At 40.2% G+C, this 17371-nt stretch overlaps 1 protein-coding gene across 3 annotated transcripts in view; it reads left to right on the top strand.

The window, feature by feature from the left end:
- Nucleotides 1-17371, top strand: part of SPIDR (scaffold protein involved in DNA repair) — a 258183-nt gene that overhangs the window by 63256 nt on the left and 177556 nt on the right. For all 3 annotated transcript variants that reach the window (XM_072951649.1, XM_072951648.1, XM_072951650.1), the window contains exon 6: nt 14785-15035. In XM_072951649.1, the coding sequence (XP_072807750.1) occupies nt 14785-15035 (251 nt within the window). The remainder of the gene's footprint in view (nt 1-14784; nt 15036-17371) is intronic.

Below are 17371 nucleotides of genomic sequence, written 5' to 3'. Positions count from 1 at the left end.
GGATTAATTTGGGGAAATTTGTCATCTTAAATGTTCTTAAAATAGGATCCTTTCTGTAAAAAAGCTTATTTCAAATCTCTCAGTGATTTTTAGGGGCATTAATTTTGTTAGGCATACTTTGAGTTACTGACTGAGCAATACTGAATCCAGTTACTGGGTAAATTAAGTTTCCAACTTTGTAAAAACTAGTTGCAGGAAGTTATTTGGGGATTCCACAGGAAAAAGAGTATCTGTTGCTGGCTTTGAAGATGGAGGAAGCCATGTGGAAAGTAATGGAAGGTGAGAGCAGCCCTCAGCTGAATGCCAGCAGGAAGGTAGGGACCTCAGTCCACAGCTGCAAGGAACTGAACTTCCACAACCATGTGAGCTGGGAAGAGGACCCTGGGCTCCAAAGAGCAGCATCCAGCCAGCACCTTGATTTACTCTTGGAAGACTCTTGAGTAAAGAACTCAGCCTGCTGTGCCTGGACTCTGTTTGTTGGGATAAGTTTGAACAACAGAGCTGTGAGCTAATAAATGGGTGTTGTCTTAAGCTGCTAGGTTTGTGGTGATTTGTTGCGAAGCGATAGAAAACCAGTGTGGGGCATCTCACCCAGCCTCGTAGGGATACCCAGTGCTGGTGAGCCAGCTTACACTTGGTTTTCTCTTCATAACTTCTGGTCTTATACTAAGGTCACAGTGGGTATCAGCAAATACTAAGTTGAATTTTAAAATTTGTTCATCCTTTGATTTGAATTTTACTTTTATTATAGCATGTTAAGGTACAATGAGTGATGAAGAAAGAATTTTGGTAGTTTCCTTTGTTTATTTTTTGTTTTATTATTTTTTTAATCTGTAGTTTTCTTTAGAAAAGAAATTGAGGAAAATCTTTTTTATTGAAGCTAACTTCTTCTGGAACAGGGTTGACAAACGAGCTTGCAGGCCACATCAAACCCCTTACCTGTCTTTGCAAATGAAGTTTTATTGGAACCCAACCACTGGTTTATGTGCTGTCTGTGGTGGTTCTCATGTTTCAGTGGCAGAGTTGAGTATTTGTGAAAGACACTGTATGGCCCTCAAAGCCTATAACCATATGGTCTTTTAGAGAAAAATTTGCCAGCCCCTATTCTAGATGGTGATCTGATTTAAAGTCATATTTATCTAACTTTAAATGGTTTCCATGGATGGGGACTGATACTTCTATAAGTCTTAAATATATGTTATTAAAAGAAATATATCCAGCCATACCTGATTCCAGGATTGTGTAGACTAGTTTGTACCTCTGACTCTACTCAAGTGATAGAAAATGTGTTAAAATTAATAAAATCCTATAAACTGTGTGTATGGGGTCCCTAAGACCATCCCCAGTTTTGGTGATTTATTAGGAGGAACCATTGAACTCAGAGGTCATTGTACTCAGGGTTGTGGTTTATTACAGCAAATGGCAACAAACACAGTCCACAGGGGAAAGTTGCGTCAGGAGCAGTTGGGGGAACCAGACATGAGCTTCCAAGAGCCTTCTCCCAGAGGTTGCACAGGACACGCTTATTAATCCTCGAGCAATGACCGTAGAAGCGCATGCAGACTATTGTCAGCTCACTGGTTCCTGGTGGGGTTTGGTTGTGCCGCTACCAGGGCTTGGTGACTGACTGCAGTGACCAAAACCCAGTCCCCCAGAAGGAAAACAGATGCTCACTGTACGTTACATTGTTTGCACAGATCGTCTAGACAGAATAGTACAGTGTGATCAAGGTACTGAGTGTGCAAAAATATCTCTATCAGTTTGAATATTTCAGGAGATCAGTTCTCAAGTGGCATTCAAGGGCCAATGAGGAAAGCAGCCCTTCTGAGTGCATGTGGTTGGATCAGCTCAGCCTGCTGAGTTAACACTCCTGAAAATCCCATAATAAGTGTTCAGAAACACACACAAAATGATTGCTGGCTGTAAAAATTCTGTGATACAATGTTATAAATATAGTTTCATGTATATAAAAAATGTTCTGCTAGTTACAGTTATACTTCAAATATGTTCTTTTAGTGAACTGATTATTTTTAGTCAGCATTATTTTACTTTCAAGTAAGAAATATCTACATGACTTTATAAACGAAGCCCAGCATAACTTTATACTATCATGAGTCTTTAAAATTTCACCAAGATAAACATTGTTTTCTTGAATCTGCAGTTTAAACCAAGTATCTTATTAAAAGTGGACTACTTTGCTGTTTCTAGCTTTATAGAGACTTAAACAGCCTGGCACTTCTTATTTCATAGTTCATGTTCTTGCACGAATGTTAAACAGTAATCGTGTTCAGACTTATTGCCATAATACTGTTTCAGCTTATTGTGGCCTTTAAATTCCCAACCGTATATTAAATATTATCTTTTAGTTTTTGGAATAATGATGAAATAAAGATTATGAAACATTACGCCTTTTAAATTCCTTAATAATAATATAAAGTGCTTGCTGTACCACCTTTATTGACCCTCATGTTATGGAAAAATACACAGGGCAGATTTCTTCTTTAGAGAAAATTCATTTTGCTCTTCTTTATTCCTGTAGTTGTTGAAGTTAACTGTATATACAAATACGTGTGTGTATTTATATATATAATTTCCTCTATTGTTTTGGCTGGACAGAGCCTGGTATAGTGTGTTTAGGACCCTGTGTGGATAGTGGGGATTCCTGAGCTTATTCCCTGAAGTCATGTGTGACCCTCAGCAACTATATATAAATAATTTTATCTCCCTGTTTCAGTTTACCTAGTTACCCCTCTTTCACCTCAAAGGATTCTTGGGAGGATTATTTTTATAAGCTTTGATTATTTTGAAGAACCCTCTTCATGTGTGTATAATGTGTCATCAGATGTCACCTGCCAGAAGTTTGATTAGGGCCTCTTCAGCTAACTTTGGATCTGGAAGGAGTCCTTGGATCTCTGAAATACTTGCTGTTAGATTTGCTTTACAGTGAGGGTTTTTGCCTTCACTCAGTTGTGAACAAGTAGCCAGCCATAAATGTCTAAAGAGCAGAATCTGTATTTTAGTCATCTTCAGAGTCCTGATGTCTAACACTGAGCCTTGCTGTTTCCTGGTTTCAGACCCAGAGCAGACAAGGAGCCTGTGACTTCGGTTGTCAATCAGAAAGGTGGCTAGGAGCAGACATGGGCACTGTAGGACTGAGGCTGGCCAGCAGCCTAGTGAGTGGAGGGAAAGGAAGCCCATCTGGCATATGTGGAACTGCGTTACCTCAAAGTGCAAAATAATGGTTATCCACGAGAGTAACTGTGAGCTGTCAAGAAAACATTGAACCATGCATGGCATGTGATATTTAAGAAGATAGAAGAAATTATGGAAAACTGTAGCCTCCTCTTAGAGGTCATCACGGTGCAGAAGGATGTGTTAAAGGCTCCTGAGAAATCTCAGCATTTAATTTTATTCTACCGTGTTTATTCAAACTGACTTGACTGTGGAGCTCCCTTTTCTCTTAATGTCTTAATTTCTCTTAGTGCCTCCTTGAACCCATGTTTGGAGGGTGCACCCTAGGCCCTGTGAGGCTGTGTACTTGCTTTTCACTGTTTTTGCTTTTGTTTGTCCCTGTGTTCCTTAGGGCACTTCCCTGGCTTGTTTCCTTCAAAGCCTCTATCTTCTCCAGGCTCTTCTCTCTGTCTCTTCCATCCCCGCCCTCTGCCCCCACCCAGTCTTCCATTATGTAGAATTTTAGTTTAGTTTAGTTTAGTTTTTTAATTGAAATATAGTTGCTGTACGATATTATGTAAGTTACAGGTGTACAATATAGTGATAAGCAGTTTTTAAAGTTTACACTCTATTTATAGTTATTATAAAATATTGTCTGTACTTCCTGTGTTGTACAGTACATCCTGGTGGCTTATTTTATATCTAATAGTCTGTGTAGGATTTTAATCCTTTGCCTTGAATAAAAGGAAAGCCTGGCTCATAACCAGCAGCAATCTGTGTCTTGCCTCTAGTTTCATTTGCATAAATGAACAGATTAATTTTCTGAGTATGCTGTCATTTTTGCTTCACTTAATTTTAAGGTCCCCGTTTTGAGTGTAGGTTTGAGTTGGATGCCTCTCAGCCTCCAGCAGACCAGGGATACGTGTGCCACCCCTGCCTGGTTCTGCCAGGAGGTGGTGCTGCTGAAAGATGGGGCTGGGTCTGTCTCTGAACATGTTTGAAGCAGACAGGTTGTGTCACTGACTCCATCCAGCAGGCTCCTTCTCTCTGGCCCTTTGTCTTACAATGAGACTGCATACTGTTTCTCTTTTCCTCCTTGGGCTCCTCAGAGCAAGTGCTTTAGATGTTAAGATGAGGTAGAATGGAGCTTTTGTGAACCCATGTTGGTGGAACGAGAGTTCTGTCCTTCTCATCAGGCTGGAATTTGAGGTTGGAAACATACTTGGTTTGGGAAAGGCAAGCCAGGTGATTTACAGAGGTGTAACCATGGGCGTAGCTAGTTAAACCTGTTTACCTCAGAAAAGATTTTTTTTTTTCTTAAATGTGTGAGAAAATCTACAGCTTTTGTTTTCCCTCTCACTAGCTGGCTCTGATTGTTGTGGATAAAGTTTCAGTCACAAAAAGCATACCAAGTAAACAGTGAAAGTATATCTCCTGTCAGTAGTTTAAAACTCTGTTGTCTAGAATTGCTCTTATCTATAGACAACTATGGTCTAGTTGCTTTTATTGATATTTAATCCCAATAGAAAATAAAATTCTGTTAGGAGCTGAGAGTCTGATACATTCCTTCCATTCTTGGTGACTTTGCTGCCCTTTTTCACACAACCAGTGTAGTTCTTGATACGTGGCCAGAGAACAGCCCATGTTAACTAAGGAGTGAGTGAGTGAGGGTGCGTGTTATGATTCCACCAGACTTTAAAGACCACATGGATAAGGATTTTGGTGTCCCTGCCCACCACAATTGCATAGAGCATTGTGCCCAGAATGATTTCTGATACAGAGCAGACATTTAATTTGTTAAATGAATGAATTCCATTTTAGAATTGAGAGTGGAAATGAAGGCATTTGCTAACTAATTTGTTGGTTTATCAGCCACCAGTACTCTTTCATTCCCCTTAATTTTTAAGAGCTGTCTTGGTTTTGGTGATTTTACTTGTCCATTGCATATCTTCTGTAGCATTTTTGCTGTTGCTCCCACCTTTCAACTTCCTTAAGAAGATTATTAGATTTAAAAGTTTCTAAGCAGGCAGAATTTTTACAATTCTCTTGTTATTTCCTTAAAATTCCCCTGACCTCATTTGTAGTGAGACTTGAAGAAAGGAAAGCTGAACCAGGTAAACATGGTGAACTTAGCATAGCCTGGCTCTTGCTGATCTCATAAGATCTTCCCAGGGCAGGTCTGGGCCCAGCCAGTAATTGGGTGGGAAGCCTCGGAGAACAGAAACCTACGCTGCAGGATGTGGCCCTGCCGGTTAGGATGCAGCCAGCACCTGCCCCCACGGCAGGCGGGCAGGCAAGGCGCTTCAAGGACCCAGCCTGGGGGACGCCTTCTCGCCTGAGCTGAGACCAAGAGCTTTGAGTCTTCTGTTTTGGCATGAAATAGAATAAAGTGAGCTGTTTTTTGTCCTGTAATTGGTTATCTCAAGGAATGATTTTAATTTAGTTACTATCTCTCTTTCCTTAGTTTTATGACCTTAGTATTTAGCTACAGAGGTGTCGTTTAAAGATAAAGAGGTTATCGTTAATTACCAGTATTCCACTGTTGCTCTTGGTGTGACCATTCTATAAATTTTAGAGGTAAAAGCTTTAATTTCTGAATGTTAGAGAGTGGTGGTTCATCTGGCTGATTGGTTTCATTTGTGTTACTGCAGAGGCTTTGCTCCATCTTGACATTAGACTTCAAGATCTTAACTTTGTTAGTGGGCGCAGTTTTTATAGAGGACCCTCCATATGTGGACTTTCATACATGGATTTAGATGAAGATTTGAGTCAGCTAATTGCATTATGCTAATTGATTTTTTAAATTAAAAATTTATGATAGTTGTTTATAATTTACTTTTAAAAAAGTGATATTTTTGAATATCTACCTGTTTAGAAAATTGTAGGGTTTTCTTATTCCTGATTTTCCTGATGAGCTTACGAACATGTGTGCTTCCCATTTTACCCCTGCACACGCCAGCGCCTAGATGTCTGCATTGCCGAATAACTGGCAGGTTTTAAGGTAGAGACAGTGGGATCTTTTTTAAAACATCATCTTGGCTGCACAGTATTATAGAATATCAAAATAAAGAATCCCTGAAAGTAATGAAAGTCATGGAGTCATTGTGATTTCTATCATACAGTCTATGGGAGGTTGTCTATGTTGAGGCTGAAAAAAGGAGCCCAGAAATCAGCTGTGGCTGTCTTGTCCTCACCTGTGTCCTCCATGAGGGCATCTTACAGGTCAGTGTCTTGGGTCACTTCTACTCCAGTGGCCTCTTTGCCAATCAGCTGAATTTCCAGCCTCCAGCCAGGTGGCTCTGTGTTTCTGTGATAGTCCTGTGTTCATTTAGAACTCCCTGTGTCCCAAAGAATGTCTTCTTTCCCCTTTCTTTGCTCTTGTATGTGTCCTCTGTTTCAGTTGGTCACACTACTACGCTGACTGTCACAGAGTTTGGCCTCTCTTCGTGCATTACTTGAGCCAGCTGACTTTCTCTCTAAAGGGTTTGCTTTAGTGCTGTTTACTCACTGAACAGTTTTAGAACAGTAATTATTAAAGCGGTAGGCTGGGAATGAATGAACACTTGCCAGTGTGCTGAATTGCTCTCACTGCATTAAAACATCATAGTAACTTAATTTTTTAGAGCATCTCATCAGTAGGTTTGGGAATGGAAACAAGTCTGAAGGCATGGACTTTACCACTGACCCAGAGCCATCAGTGGTACCAGGAAGCCACACTGGAAGGATGTGAGTGAATTAGCCCAAATTCATCATTATTCCAAGAAATAAGTTTATAACATATTCTCCACTCTGCTGATAGGTTATGCGATTTATTTTTATGTAAGAGAACATGTGTGCTCTCTCTCAACACGCGCACCCAATCTGTAGGGCTATTATGTTGCTGTTACTGTCTCTTGCCTTGCAGTGTGAACTCTAAACTTGGATTTGTCTAGACTTCTCTGTGTATCTTTTTTTTTTTTTAGATTTTTTAAACTTTTTTTATTGAGTAATAGTCATTTTACAGTGTTGTCAAATTCTAGTGTAGAGCACAATTTTTCAGTTATATATGAACATATGTATATATTCATTGTCACATTTTTTTTCACTATGAGCTACCACAAGATCTTGTTTATATTTTCCTGTGCCATACAGTATAATCTTGTTTGTCTGTTCTGCATTTTAAAATCCCAGTCTGTCCCTTCCCACCCCCCACCCCCTTGGCAACCACAAGTTTGTATTCTATGTCTATGAGTCTATTTCTGTTTTGTATTTGTTTTGTTTTGTTTTGTTTTAGATTCCTCATATGAGCGACCTCATATGGTATTTTTCTTTCTCTTTCTGGCTTACTTCACTTAGAATGACATTCTCCAGGGACATCCATGTTGCTACAAATGGCGTTATGTTGTCGGTTTTTATGGCTGAATAGTATTCCATCGTACAAATAAACCACCTCTTCTTTATCCAGTCCTCTTTTGATGGACATTTAGGCTGCTTCCATGTCTTGGCTATGGTAAATAGTGCTGCTATGAACATTGGGGTGCAGGTGTCATTCTGAAGTAGGGTTCCTTCTGGATATATGCCCAGGAGTGAGATTCCTGGGTCATATGGTATGTCTATTCCTAGTCTTTTGAGAAATCTCCATACTGTTTTCCACAATGGCTTTCCTTGCTTCCCTCTCCCACTCTTAATGATTTAAATGTCTTCTTTTACAATTTTGTGTTTATTCTTTTTGTAATTCATGGCAGTTATCTCCTTTCCAGTTATGAGTTTCTCATTTTTGAGCATCCTGCTTCTTTTCTATTTAGAGTAGACCTGTCAATATTTCTTTTAGCATGGGTTTAGTGTTGCTAAACTTTTGAGTTTTTGCTTGTCTGTGAAGTTCTTTATCTCTCATTCTGTTCTAAAGGATAGCCTTGCTGGATAGAGTATCCTAGGCTGCATCTTTTTTTCATGCAGGACTTTGAATATATCTTGCCACTCCCTTCTGGCCTGCAGTGTTTGTGTAGAGAAATCAGCTGAGAGCCTTATGGGGGTTCCCTTGTAACTCACTCTTTGTTTTTCTCTTGCTGCCTTTAGGATCATTTCTTTATCCTTGACTCTGACCATCTTGATTATGATATGTCTTGGTGTGGGTCTGTTTGGGTTCTTCCTATTTGGGACCCTCTGAGCTTCCTGTACTTGGATATCTGATTCCCTGTTTAAGTTTGGGAAGTTTTCAGTCATGATTTCTTCACATACCTTTTCAATCCCCTTTGTTCTTTTTTCCCCTTCTGGAACCCCTATTATGTGTAGACTGGCATGCTTTATATTATCCCATAGGTCCCTTATATTGTTTTCCTTGTTTTTTATTTGTTTTTCTTTCATCTGTTCTGATTGGGTGCTTTCTATTGTCCTGTCTTCTAGGTCGCTTATCTGTTCTTCTGCATTATCTAGTCTGCTTTGTACAGCCTTTAGATCAGCTCTCAGAAAATGAGTTTGCCAATTCTACTTTGTTCCTCTTTATAGCTTCTACTTCATTTTTGACATATTTTATATCTCTAAACACTATTTCTTTTAGTTCCTTCAGTACTTTGATCACTCCTTTTTTGAAATCTTGACCTAGTAGGCCATCAATGTTTATTTCATTGATCGTTCTTTCAGGGAATTTCTTTTGATCTTTTAATTGGGAGTGGTTCCTCTGCTTCTTCATCTTGCTCTAATGTCTCTGGTACTGTGGCTTACGGAGTATCAGCTATCTATTGTGGTCCTTAAAGGAGTTTATTTATTTATCTATCTAAAGCCTATGCAGGAATAAGACAAAAAAAAAAAGAGAATTTTAAAAGAAGGGAGAAAAGAAAGGTTTGAAAACAGTGTATAATCAATAATAGAAGAGCAAGTTGAAGCAGAATAGCAATTGAGTTGAGACATCTTTTTAAAACCTTAAAAAAAGGAGAAAAGGTTAAAGAACAATATTTGAAACCTGTGTATAATCAATAACAGGAGATCAAAACCAAGAGAAATAAAAATTAAATGAAGTAAACTTTTAAAAATATAATAATAAATATATTTTAAAGGAAAAATTTTAAAGGGATTAAAACTGGAGACATACAATTGTTTAACAAGTAAAATTTTAAAAGGTAATAGAAAATAGAACAGATTTTTTAAAAAGATAAAACGAGAGAATTTTAAAAGAAGGGAGAAAAGAAAGGTTTCAAAACAGTGTATACTCAATAATAGAAGAGCAAGTTGAAGCAGAATAGCAATAGAGTTGAGATGTCTTTTAAAAACCTCTAAAAAAGGAGAAAAAAATCAAAAAAACTATTTAAAACTTGTGTGTAGTCAATAACGAGATCAAAACCAAGAGAAATAAAAATGAAATGAGGTAGGTTTTTAAAAATAATAATAAAAAGATTTTTTAAAAACTTAGAAGGGATTAAAACTGTAGACATATACAATTGTTTAAAAAGTAAAGATGAAAAAGGTAATAGAAAATAGATTTAAAAAATGGGGGAGGGGGATGTGTTCTCCCAGAAACTGTGCACTCTTAGTGATTTCATCAAGAAGTCTTTCTGTCTTTGCCCTGTTTCACGAACTCAGCTTGCTGTTTCTAGAGGCCCTCAGATGGCACCCTCATCAGTGCTGCTCCCGGTGCCTGTTGGCTAGCAGATCGTGCCCACTCCCAACACTGGGTCAGGTGCTGTGCTCTTACACAGTGGAAAGGCAGGTCACTCCCCCGCTCGATGCCGCAGTCAGATGCTGCGCTTGGGAGAGGTAGATGGGTGGATCGTGCCCCCTCCCAACACCATGGTCAGGTGCTGAGCTCCTGCCAGGAAGGCGGGTGGCTGCCCGCCCTCTCCTGGAGCAGGTCGCTCTGCTGCTCTGTGCAGCTGCCTGCTCCACCTCTGTCTGCACTCCGTAGGCAGGCTTGGGGAAGACGGTGTAACAGCCCTGCCCCTCCCCCATGCCAAAACCCAGCTCCTTGTTTGTCTTGACAGCACGAGTTCTCTGAGGTACCAGGTCAGAAAGATTCTATCTGTCTTAGGCCGTAAACAAGTCTCAATCCTGCCTAGGATGTTGCAGAGCCCCCAGTTGCGTATTCAGGTCTTGGTCTCGGCCCCGTCCCCACCTAATCGCTGCGCACAGGAGGATATGGCAGCTGTGGCTGCGCCCTGCCTCTCTTCTCATGAGAAGTACCAGTAATGGTGCCACGGGTCTGAGGAGACAAAGACTATGGCGCCTCTCCCCCCAGGACACACCCGCAGTGTTGCTTTGCTTTTTTTTTTTTCTGTAATTTATGGGGGGGCCAGGTTATTCTGCTTTGTATCCCCTCCCAGCCATGGCACGAAGCACCCTGCAGTCCCCGGGGCTGCCTCAGTGCAGCTGCCCCAGTCCTCTGCCCGGCTTGGGCAGCCTGTCCCGTCCCCCAGCTGCCAGGTCGCATCTCGGGCTGGGTGTCACAGGGACCCTTTGTGCCCGTTTAACTTAGTTCTGTCGTACAAGGGGTGCTCTGTACAGATCTGAGCCTCAGAGGCTCTCCCTCCATCCCGCGGAGGGATGAACTCTTCATTGGAGAGGGGGAGATTCAGCAAACAAGCGCTATTCCTCCTTTGCCGCTCCCTCCCTGTGGGACTGGTCCCACACTGTTTTGCTTTTTCTTCTTTCTTTTTTCCTTTTCTCCTACCAGATACGTAGCGTCTTTGTCTTTTGAAGAGGGCGATGTTATGTTGGAGTTCAGCAGGTGCTCTGGTTGGCTGGGTGGGTCCGTGGATGTGAGTTTTGGTGTATTTGTGGGAGAGGGTGAGCTACAAGTGTCCTACCCTGCCATCTTGGCCCATCCCAGCTCCAGAGCCATTTTAGGTTTACAATAAAATTGAAAAGGAAGTATATAAATTTACCATATACCCTTGTCCCCGACACAGGCAGGATCTTCCCCATTATCCATATAGTTTGCCAGTAGTCCATTTGTTACTAAGACTGAACTTTACATTGACACATCATAATCACCCAAAGTCCGTAATTTACCTTAGGGATCATTCCTGATGTTGTACATTCAGTGGGTTTGGACTGATGTATAATGACATATATCCATTATTATAGTATCATACAGTGTATTTCCACTGTCCTGAAAGTCCTCTGTGCTCTACCTGTTCATCTCCCCCACTCTTCCTCCAACCTGGCACCAATCTTTATATTGTCTTTGTAGTTTTTCCTTTTTCAGAATGTCATATAGTGGGAATCATATAGGTGTGTAGCGTTTTCAGATTGGCTTCTTTCACTTAGTCATAGGCACTTAAATTTCCTCCCTGTTTCCACATGGCTTGATAGCTTGCTTCTTTTTAGTGCTGAGTAATATTCCATTGTCTGGATATATCATGGTTTATCTATTCACCTACTCAGGGACATCTTGGTTGCTTCCATGTTTTGGCAATTATGAATAAAGCTGTGATAAACATACATACAGAGATGTTTATGTGAACATACATTTTCTACTTCTTTGGGTAAAGATCAAGGAGTGTGATTGTATAGTAGGAGTATGCTTAATTTTGTAAGAAACCACCAAACTGTCTTCCAAAGTGGCTGGGCCGTTTTGCACCATTTATTCTTCAAGGCGCACATTATTTCCAAGGTCCCATGAAGTTCTCGTGACTGTGCAATGTCTTTTTTCTCAAATCCAACCCACTTTTGTGTCTCTTCTCACCTGAATACAGCTTAAATATTGATAATATTCCCAAGGTTCCAACCTGGACCTCCTCTTCCTCCTTTTACATGATATCCGTGGACAGTCTTTTCTAGTGCTCATACCTTCAGGCACTGTTTCTGCTCTTGGGATTCCTGAAGTTGTGTCTCCTTCTCACGTCCCTTTCTTAGAGCTCAGACCCATAAAGCCGCTGCCTCTTGGTCAGTTTTCCCTCAGCTATTTCATAAGCATTGCATTAATTACATATCAAAACCAGATTTACTATTAGCAACTACCCCTCTCCAGATATCTTCCCTGAATCCCCTTTCTTGGTAAGTGTACTTTACTTGTCCAAACCAGATGCTTGAGGTCTCCTTTGGCTCTGTCTTCACTGTCATTCCTAACATCTGGGAGTCCTTAAGTGTTGTTAAGTCTCCTTCCTTATTTTCTTTCAAGCCCATCTCTCTTTCCTCCCACCACTACTGACTGCCACTTACATCCTGTCTATGTCTTGCTTTGATCATGGAAGAGCTTTCTAGCTAGCAGGCTGCTTTCCCTACCTGCCCATAGTAGAGCCTGTTCTTCAGAATGTTGTTCGGAGGATCATTCTATACTGATATCTGCCTTGTTAGCCTCTGTCCAAACTGCCCATGGCTCCCGCAAGGCCTCAGAATAAAGCTGCATGCCCTGCTGTAGTCTGCAGCAGCCCTCTCTCTGCTGCTGTTTGTAGGTTTTCCTGCATGCACTGTATTCTCTCGTATTTGTGGTCCTCCTGTTCCTTTCCTGGATGTACTTCCTTCGCTTTCTCCCTAATAACATACACTTAGCGTTCAGCTTTAGGTGGCAGATCGTGATTCAGGTGGCAGCTGTTTCCCTCTTCCCTGTGCCCACCTGGCCTTGTTTTCCTCTTACTTGTTCCCATGGTGCCTGAACGACACTTTGATAGCAGTACTTCTACCACGTTGTTTATGACTCTTTCCTTCTGACCTCCTCATCCCTACAAAGTGCTATGTCCCTTCAACTTCTGCATGTGAGTCCCCAGCACAAGCCACATGTGGCTGGTTATTTGTTCTCATTTTTCTAGGACTGTGGTTCTCAACTGGGAGTGGTTTCATCCCCCAGGGGATATTTGGCGATGCCTGGAGACATTTTTGACAGTCATTACTGGTGGGGCAGTGCTACCGTCATCTAGTGGGTGGTGGCCAGGAATGCTGCTGAACCCCCTACGATGCACCAGGCAGGCTTCCACCTTACCCAGCTTGAAATGACAACAGTGCTGAGGCCGAGAAACCCTGCTCTAGCAGGAAGGGCAAAACTTGAGAGTACTAAAAGAAGACATTCGTAACAAAAAGATGGAATTAAATTTGGAGTTCTCAGATAGTATATATAAGTTTTCAGTGTCAAGGAACTAAATTTTCAGTGTAAACTGCTCAGGTTCTTTTTGTGGACTGTTAACATTTATTCAGAAGCTGTGTTGGGGTGTGGGAATCGTGTGACCCCTGTGCTTATTAATGGATTAGCAGCATTTAGTATTTAAACTTTAGTAATGCAGTAATTTAGACATGTAACTGAAATTGTGAAAAGGATAGTGGAACTAAGATCTTCATTTGAATATTTTTTTCATTTACTTTTTCATATTTTAAATGTGCCTGGTAACAGGTCACTACCCAAGCTGGTTTTTCGAAGAGACATGGGGGTGGGTGATATTTTTTTTTAAGCTCTTGAAAAGGTTTTAACTATAAAATCCTCGAAAAAGGCCAAGTGTGATAAACCTTTTGTGTATAGACTAGGAAATGATGAAAACTGTAGTGCTAACACACACACACACACACACGCAGCCACAAGTGATAACCTTCAGATGCTTGTATCCTCTTCACTGTCTCTAGTTCATTGCCTGTGACAGTGCCAGGGCCACAGTTCATGCTGGCAGGAGAGAGGGCTCTTCATGAGGGACCCCAGAGCTACACTATGAGTTGACCAGGTACAGAAGAACCATTCAACTAGATGTACAATTTACGTTTAGTAAATGTAAAATTTAGTGTAGGTATTAAATTGGAAGGGGCTACCGATATACTGGAAAGTTAGAATGTTGAAGGATAAATTGTCATCATTAGAACAAGATGGGACTGACCTGCACAACCAAGTAACAGGAAAATAAAATACCTGTCATACTTAAAAGTTTTGGCGTGTGTCAGGGCAAAAACAGAAAACATCACAAAAGAAAGCTTTAATTCTTCTCTCCAGGGTTGGCTGTTGTTGTGAATTCCTGTTTTGTAATCTAGTTTTCAAAACAATTTTTATTTATTTGGTGGTTCAGAAATTTTAGTAGAAGAAAGAAGAAACATTTTGGGAAATGTTAGGAAAAAGACTCAGTGACTCATTCTTAAATAGTTCCTGTTGATATCAGCAATTTCAAACTAGCCTCTGGAAAATGGCATATTGGAATTATGCAGAAAAAGTTAATTTTTCATCTGTATCCTTGGAGATGTCTTTGGTAAATTAAGCGGTTTACACTTAAGAGGCAATTTTCTTTTATTTTGTTTTTAACAAATAGTGAATATTATTTACTCCACATTAAAATTCAAAATCAAAACAATGGTTTTTTTTTCCAATAGGTATTAGATTACATTGACTAGCAGCCATTCAGGTTGGTGTTATTAGTTCAATGTTTGAGACTGATACGTGTGGCACATTTCTTTTAGTTTATTGAAGGAAGATTGAAATATTTGTGCTGAATTTAGTGAATTCTGTGAGATAGTCTCTGGCTTATAATTGGTTTAATCTCTTGTCTTTGGGTATATGACTTATTTTGGATTTTGTGACTTTGTGTCAAAATAGAAGTTTAAGCTACAGATAGTGTATTTACAAAGTTATTTCAATAAATATAATTATAAGGGAATAGAATAATAGGCATATATAAATAGGATTTGAATAAAGAGTTCTCCAAATTTAATTGCGTTTCTCTTAATTTTTTTCAGACAAGTCCTACAGAAATTTTGGAGTATTCGTCAGATAGTGAAAGAGCTGATGACTCAGAGAATGTCTTGTTCACTGATGCAGAGCCCTCTCACAGATGCCCCGTGGGCAGTGGGCCAGGTGGGAGACATGCTGCGGAGAAACTGGTATACCCGGGGCTGAGGCCTGCAGAGACCATTGTGCATGCACCCCCAAGACAGACAAAGCTTCCCAAGACTCCAGAGAAGTCAGCAAAGACAAAGAAGCTTTTAAGGTTAAATTGCACATTTTAAAATTTTTTTAAGTTTTCCTCTTTCTTAAAAAACCCAAATACCTAAAGTGTTAATTTAGAAATACTTAGTTGTTTACTTGCGAAGGAAGATTGACAGAGTAGAATTGTAATCCCATCCTAATTTCTGGAGATGATTTATGGTATTTTTCATCCAAATTGAGCATTCACTCTTTTTAGTCATAACCAGCTTATGTGACTGTTTTCCTTAATAGAGATTGGTTATTTGGGTTTATCAAATTTTATTGAACACCAGTGTTCCAGGTGCTGTCTTAGACAATTGAAACAAGTAAATGACTCTTCCTGTTTTCAAGTAACTTAACAGTCCATAGAAATATGGACTGTTGAGATTACATTTGTGATTGTGATTGGCCAGGGAAACACTTGCAAAGACTTTTGAGAGCAAGGATTCATAGGAAAGAAATTAGTGTGTATGTGAAGAACCCTAGGGGCCAGGCCATGGAGGACCCAGCAGGACAAGTGAAGGAGCCTGGAGTGTGCTGGGGTGGGGTTGTGGGGTGTTGCATGTCCAAACGCTGTGTCGTACACTGTCTGTTTGTGTCTTAAATTAGAACGAATCAGGGAAAACACAACTTCAATGAAAGTGTGAAGGAGAAGTTGTGGGAAACAGTGCCACAAAAGCAAACTCAGTGGAGAGTTTAAAGGAAAAAGGAATACAGTAGAAAGAGTAAACATGGCAATGAAGAACACGGTTTTGGATCTGTTTAGGATATGTCTACCTCAAGAGAGGGCAAATACAATGCACACCAAGGAGACCCCAGTGCCGGTATCAGACAATGTCAGTGGATTATTAAGGGAGGAAGCGAGGGGCTCAAGGAGTGCAGATGGGGCTGTGACCCTTCTGCTGGAAGCTGGGATTCAAGATAGGAAAAGGGTGGGGAGCTTAGCTTGTTTGGGTTTGAATGGGATCCAGTATCTAAAGAAATTCCCAGAGAAAAGGTGAGATATTTGAAGAATGATAGGGAAGACCCAGTGGAGATGGCGAGATTAGGGGTCATTTCTGTCAGCATCTGGGAAGGGAAGTGGGAGAGGGAGGCCTGTCTTGAATAAAGGGGTGGAGGGAAGAGTATGAAGTGTGACTGAGTTGAGTGGGATGGATGTAGTCTGGTGAGTCAGCTGATGCCTATCCACTGTTTCCTTTTGTTTTGTTTTTTAAGTATAAAATAAGACAGAGGCCTTATGCTCAAAGTGAAGAAATTATACCTCAAATGAGAATAGTGGTGGTTTGTAATAGTCTCTGGAGAAAACAGAAAAGGAAGCTAAGTAAAGGGATTAGAATGCTGTTTGAAGTCGATCCTACACAATTATAGAAAGTCCCAACCCAGTTAAGGGCCTACTGTGTGCCAAGCACTATTTCGTGTCCTGGAGGCACAGCAGTGAACAAAGGCAATGATGTTTCAGTTTTAAGCAACAGATCAGGGAAGCCTCTGAGAACATGACTTATTGAGCAGCTGGCAGAACAGAGCTGGCATTTCCTGAGATGAGGTAGGAGAATGGTGAGGGCATCATATGGTTTGGTTTTGTTTTCCTTGGTAAAAAAATGATAAGGCTTTTTTTGGAATAATGAGGTTATTCATCTTTTACTTTCTCTGTTGTAAATTGTACAAGTTCTTTTCAGAGTTTATATACCAGGGTTTGAGTTTTTCTTATTATTTTGATTCTATACTTTCAAACACAAATTGGAGTTTTTCCACCAACCTTGCTCTTTGACATCAAATTCTTATGTACATGTGTACATATATTTGGGGGGAATGTATAAAAGTTTATATTTTGTGTGGTCAGTTCTGTGAGTTGGTCATGTGTCATGCCACCTCCCAATGACTTTTTAAGCATAAGAAGTTGTTCTGCATCCTTAATAGTAATAATCTCCTTTTGTACATATTGTGGAAATATGTATTATTTTCTTCCAGTTTTCAGATTTAATGACATACAGTACTGTGTAAGTTTAAGGTGTACAAGCATAGTGATTTGATTTATGTACGTTGTGAAATGATTACCATGGTAAGTTTAGCTAACATCATCACCTCATATACATCCAAAGAAAGTTGAGAAATGGTTTCTACATTGTGATAAGAACTTTTGGGATCTACTGTCTTAGAAAATTTTACATACATCATAAAGCAGTGTTACCCATACTCCTCATGTTGTGCATTACATCTCCAGTACTTATTTATCGTATACCTAGAAGTTCATACCTTTTGACCACCTTCATCCAGTTACCCCTTCTCCCACCTCAAAGAATCATATAAAGAAGAACAAACTAAACCCAAAGTTAGTATCAGAAGGGAAATAATAAAAAT

Source organism: Vicugna pacos, chromosome 29 (genome assembly GCF_048564905.1).
Source record: "Vicugna pacos chromosome 29, VicPac4, whole genome shotgun sequence".
In the NCBI taxonomy this organism is placed as follows: Eukaryota; Metazoa; Chordata; class Mammalia; order Artiodactyla; family Camelidae; genus Vicugna; species Vicugna pacos.
The sequence above is the reverse complement of the archived record's forward strand: the minus strand, read 5'-3'. Positions and strand labels throughout refer to the sequence as shown.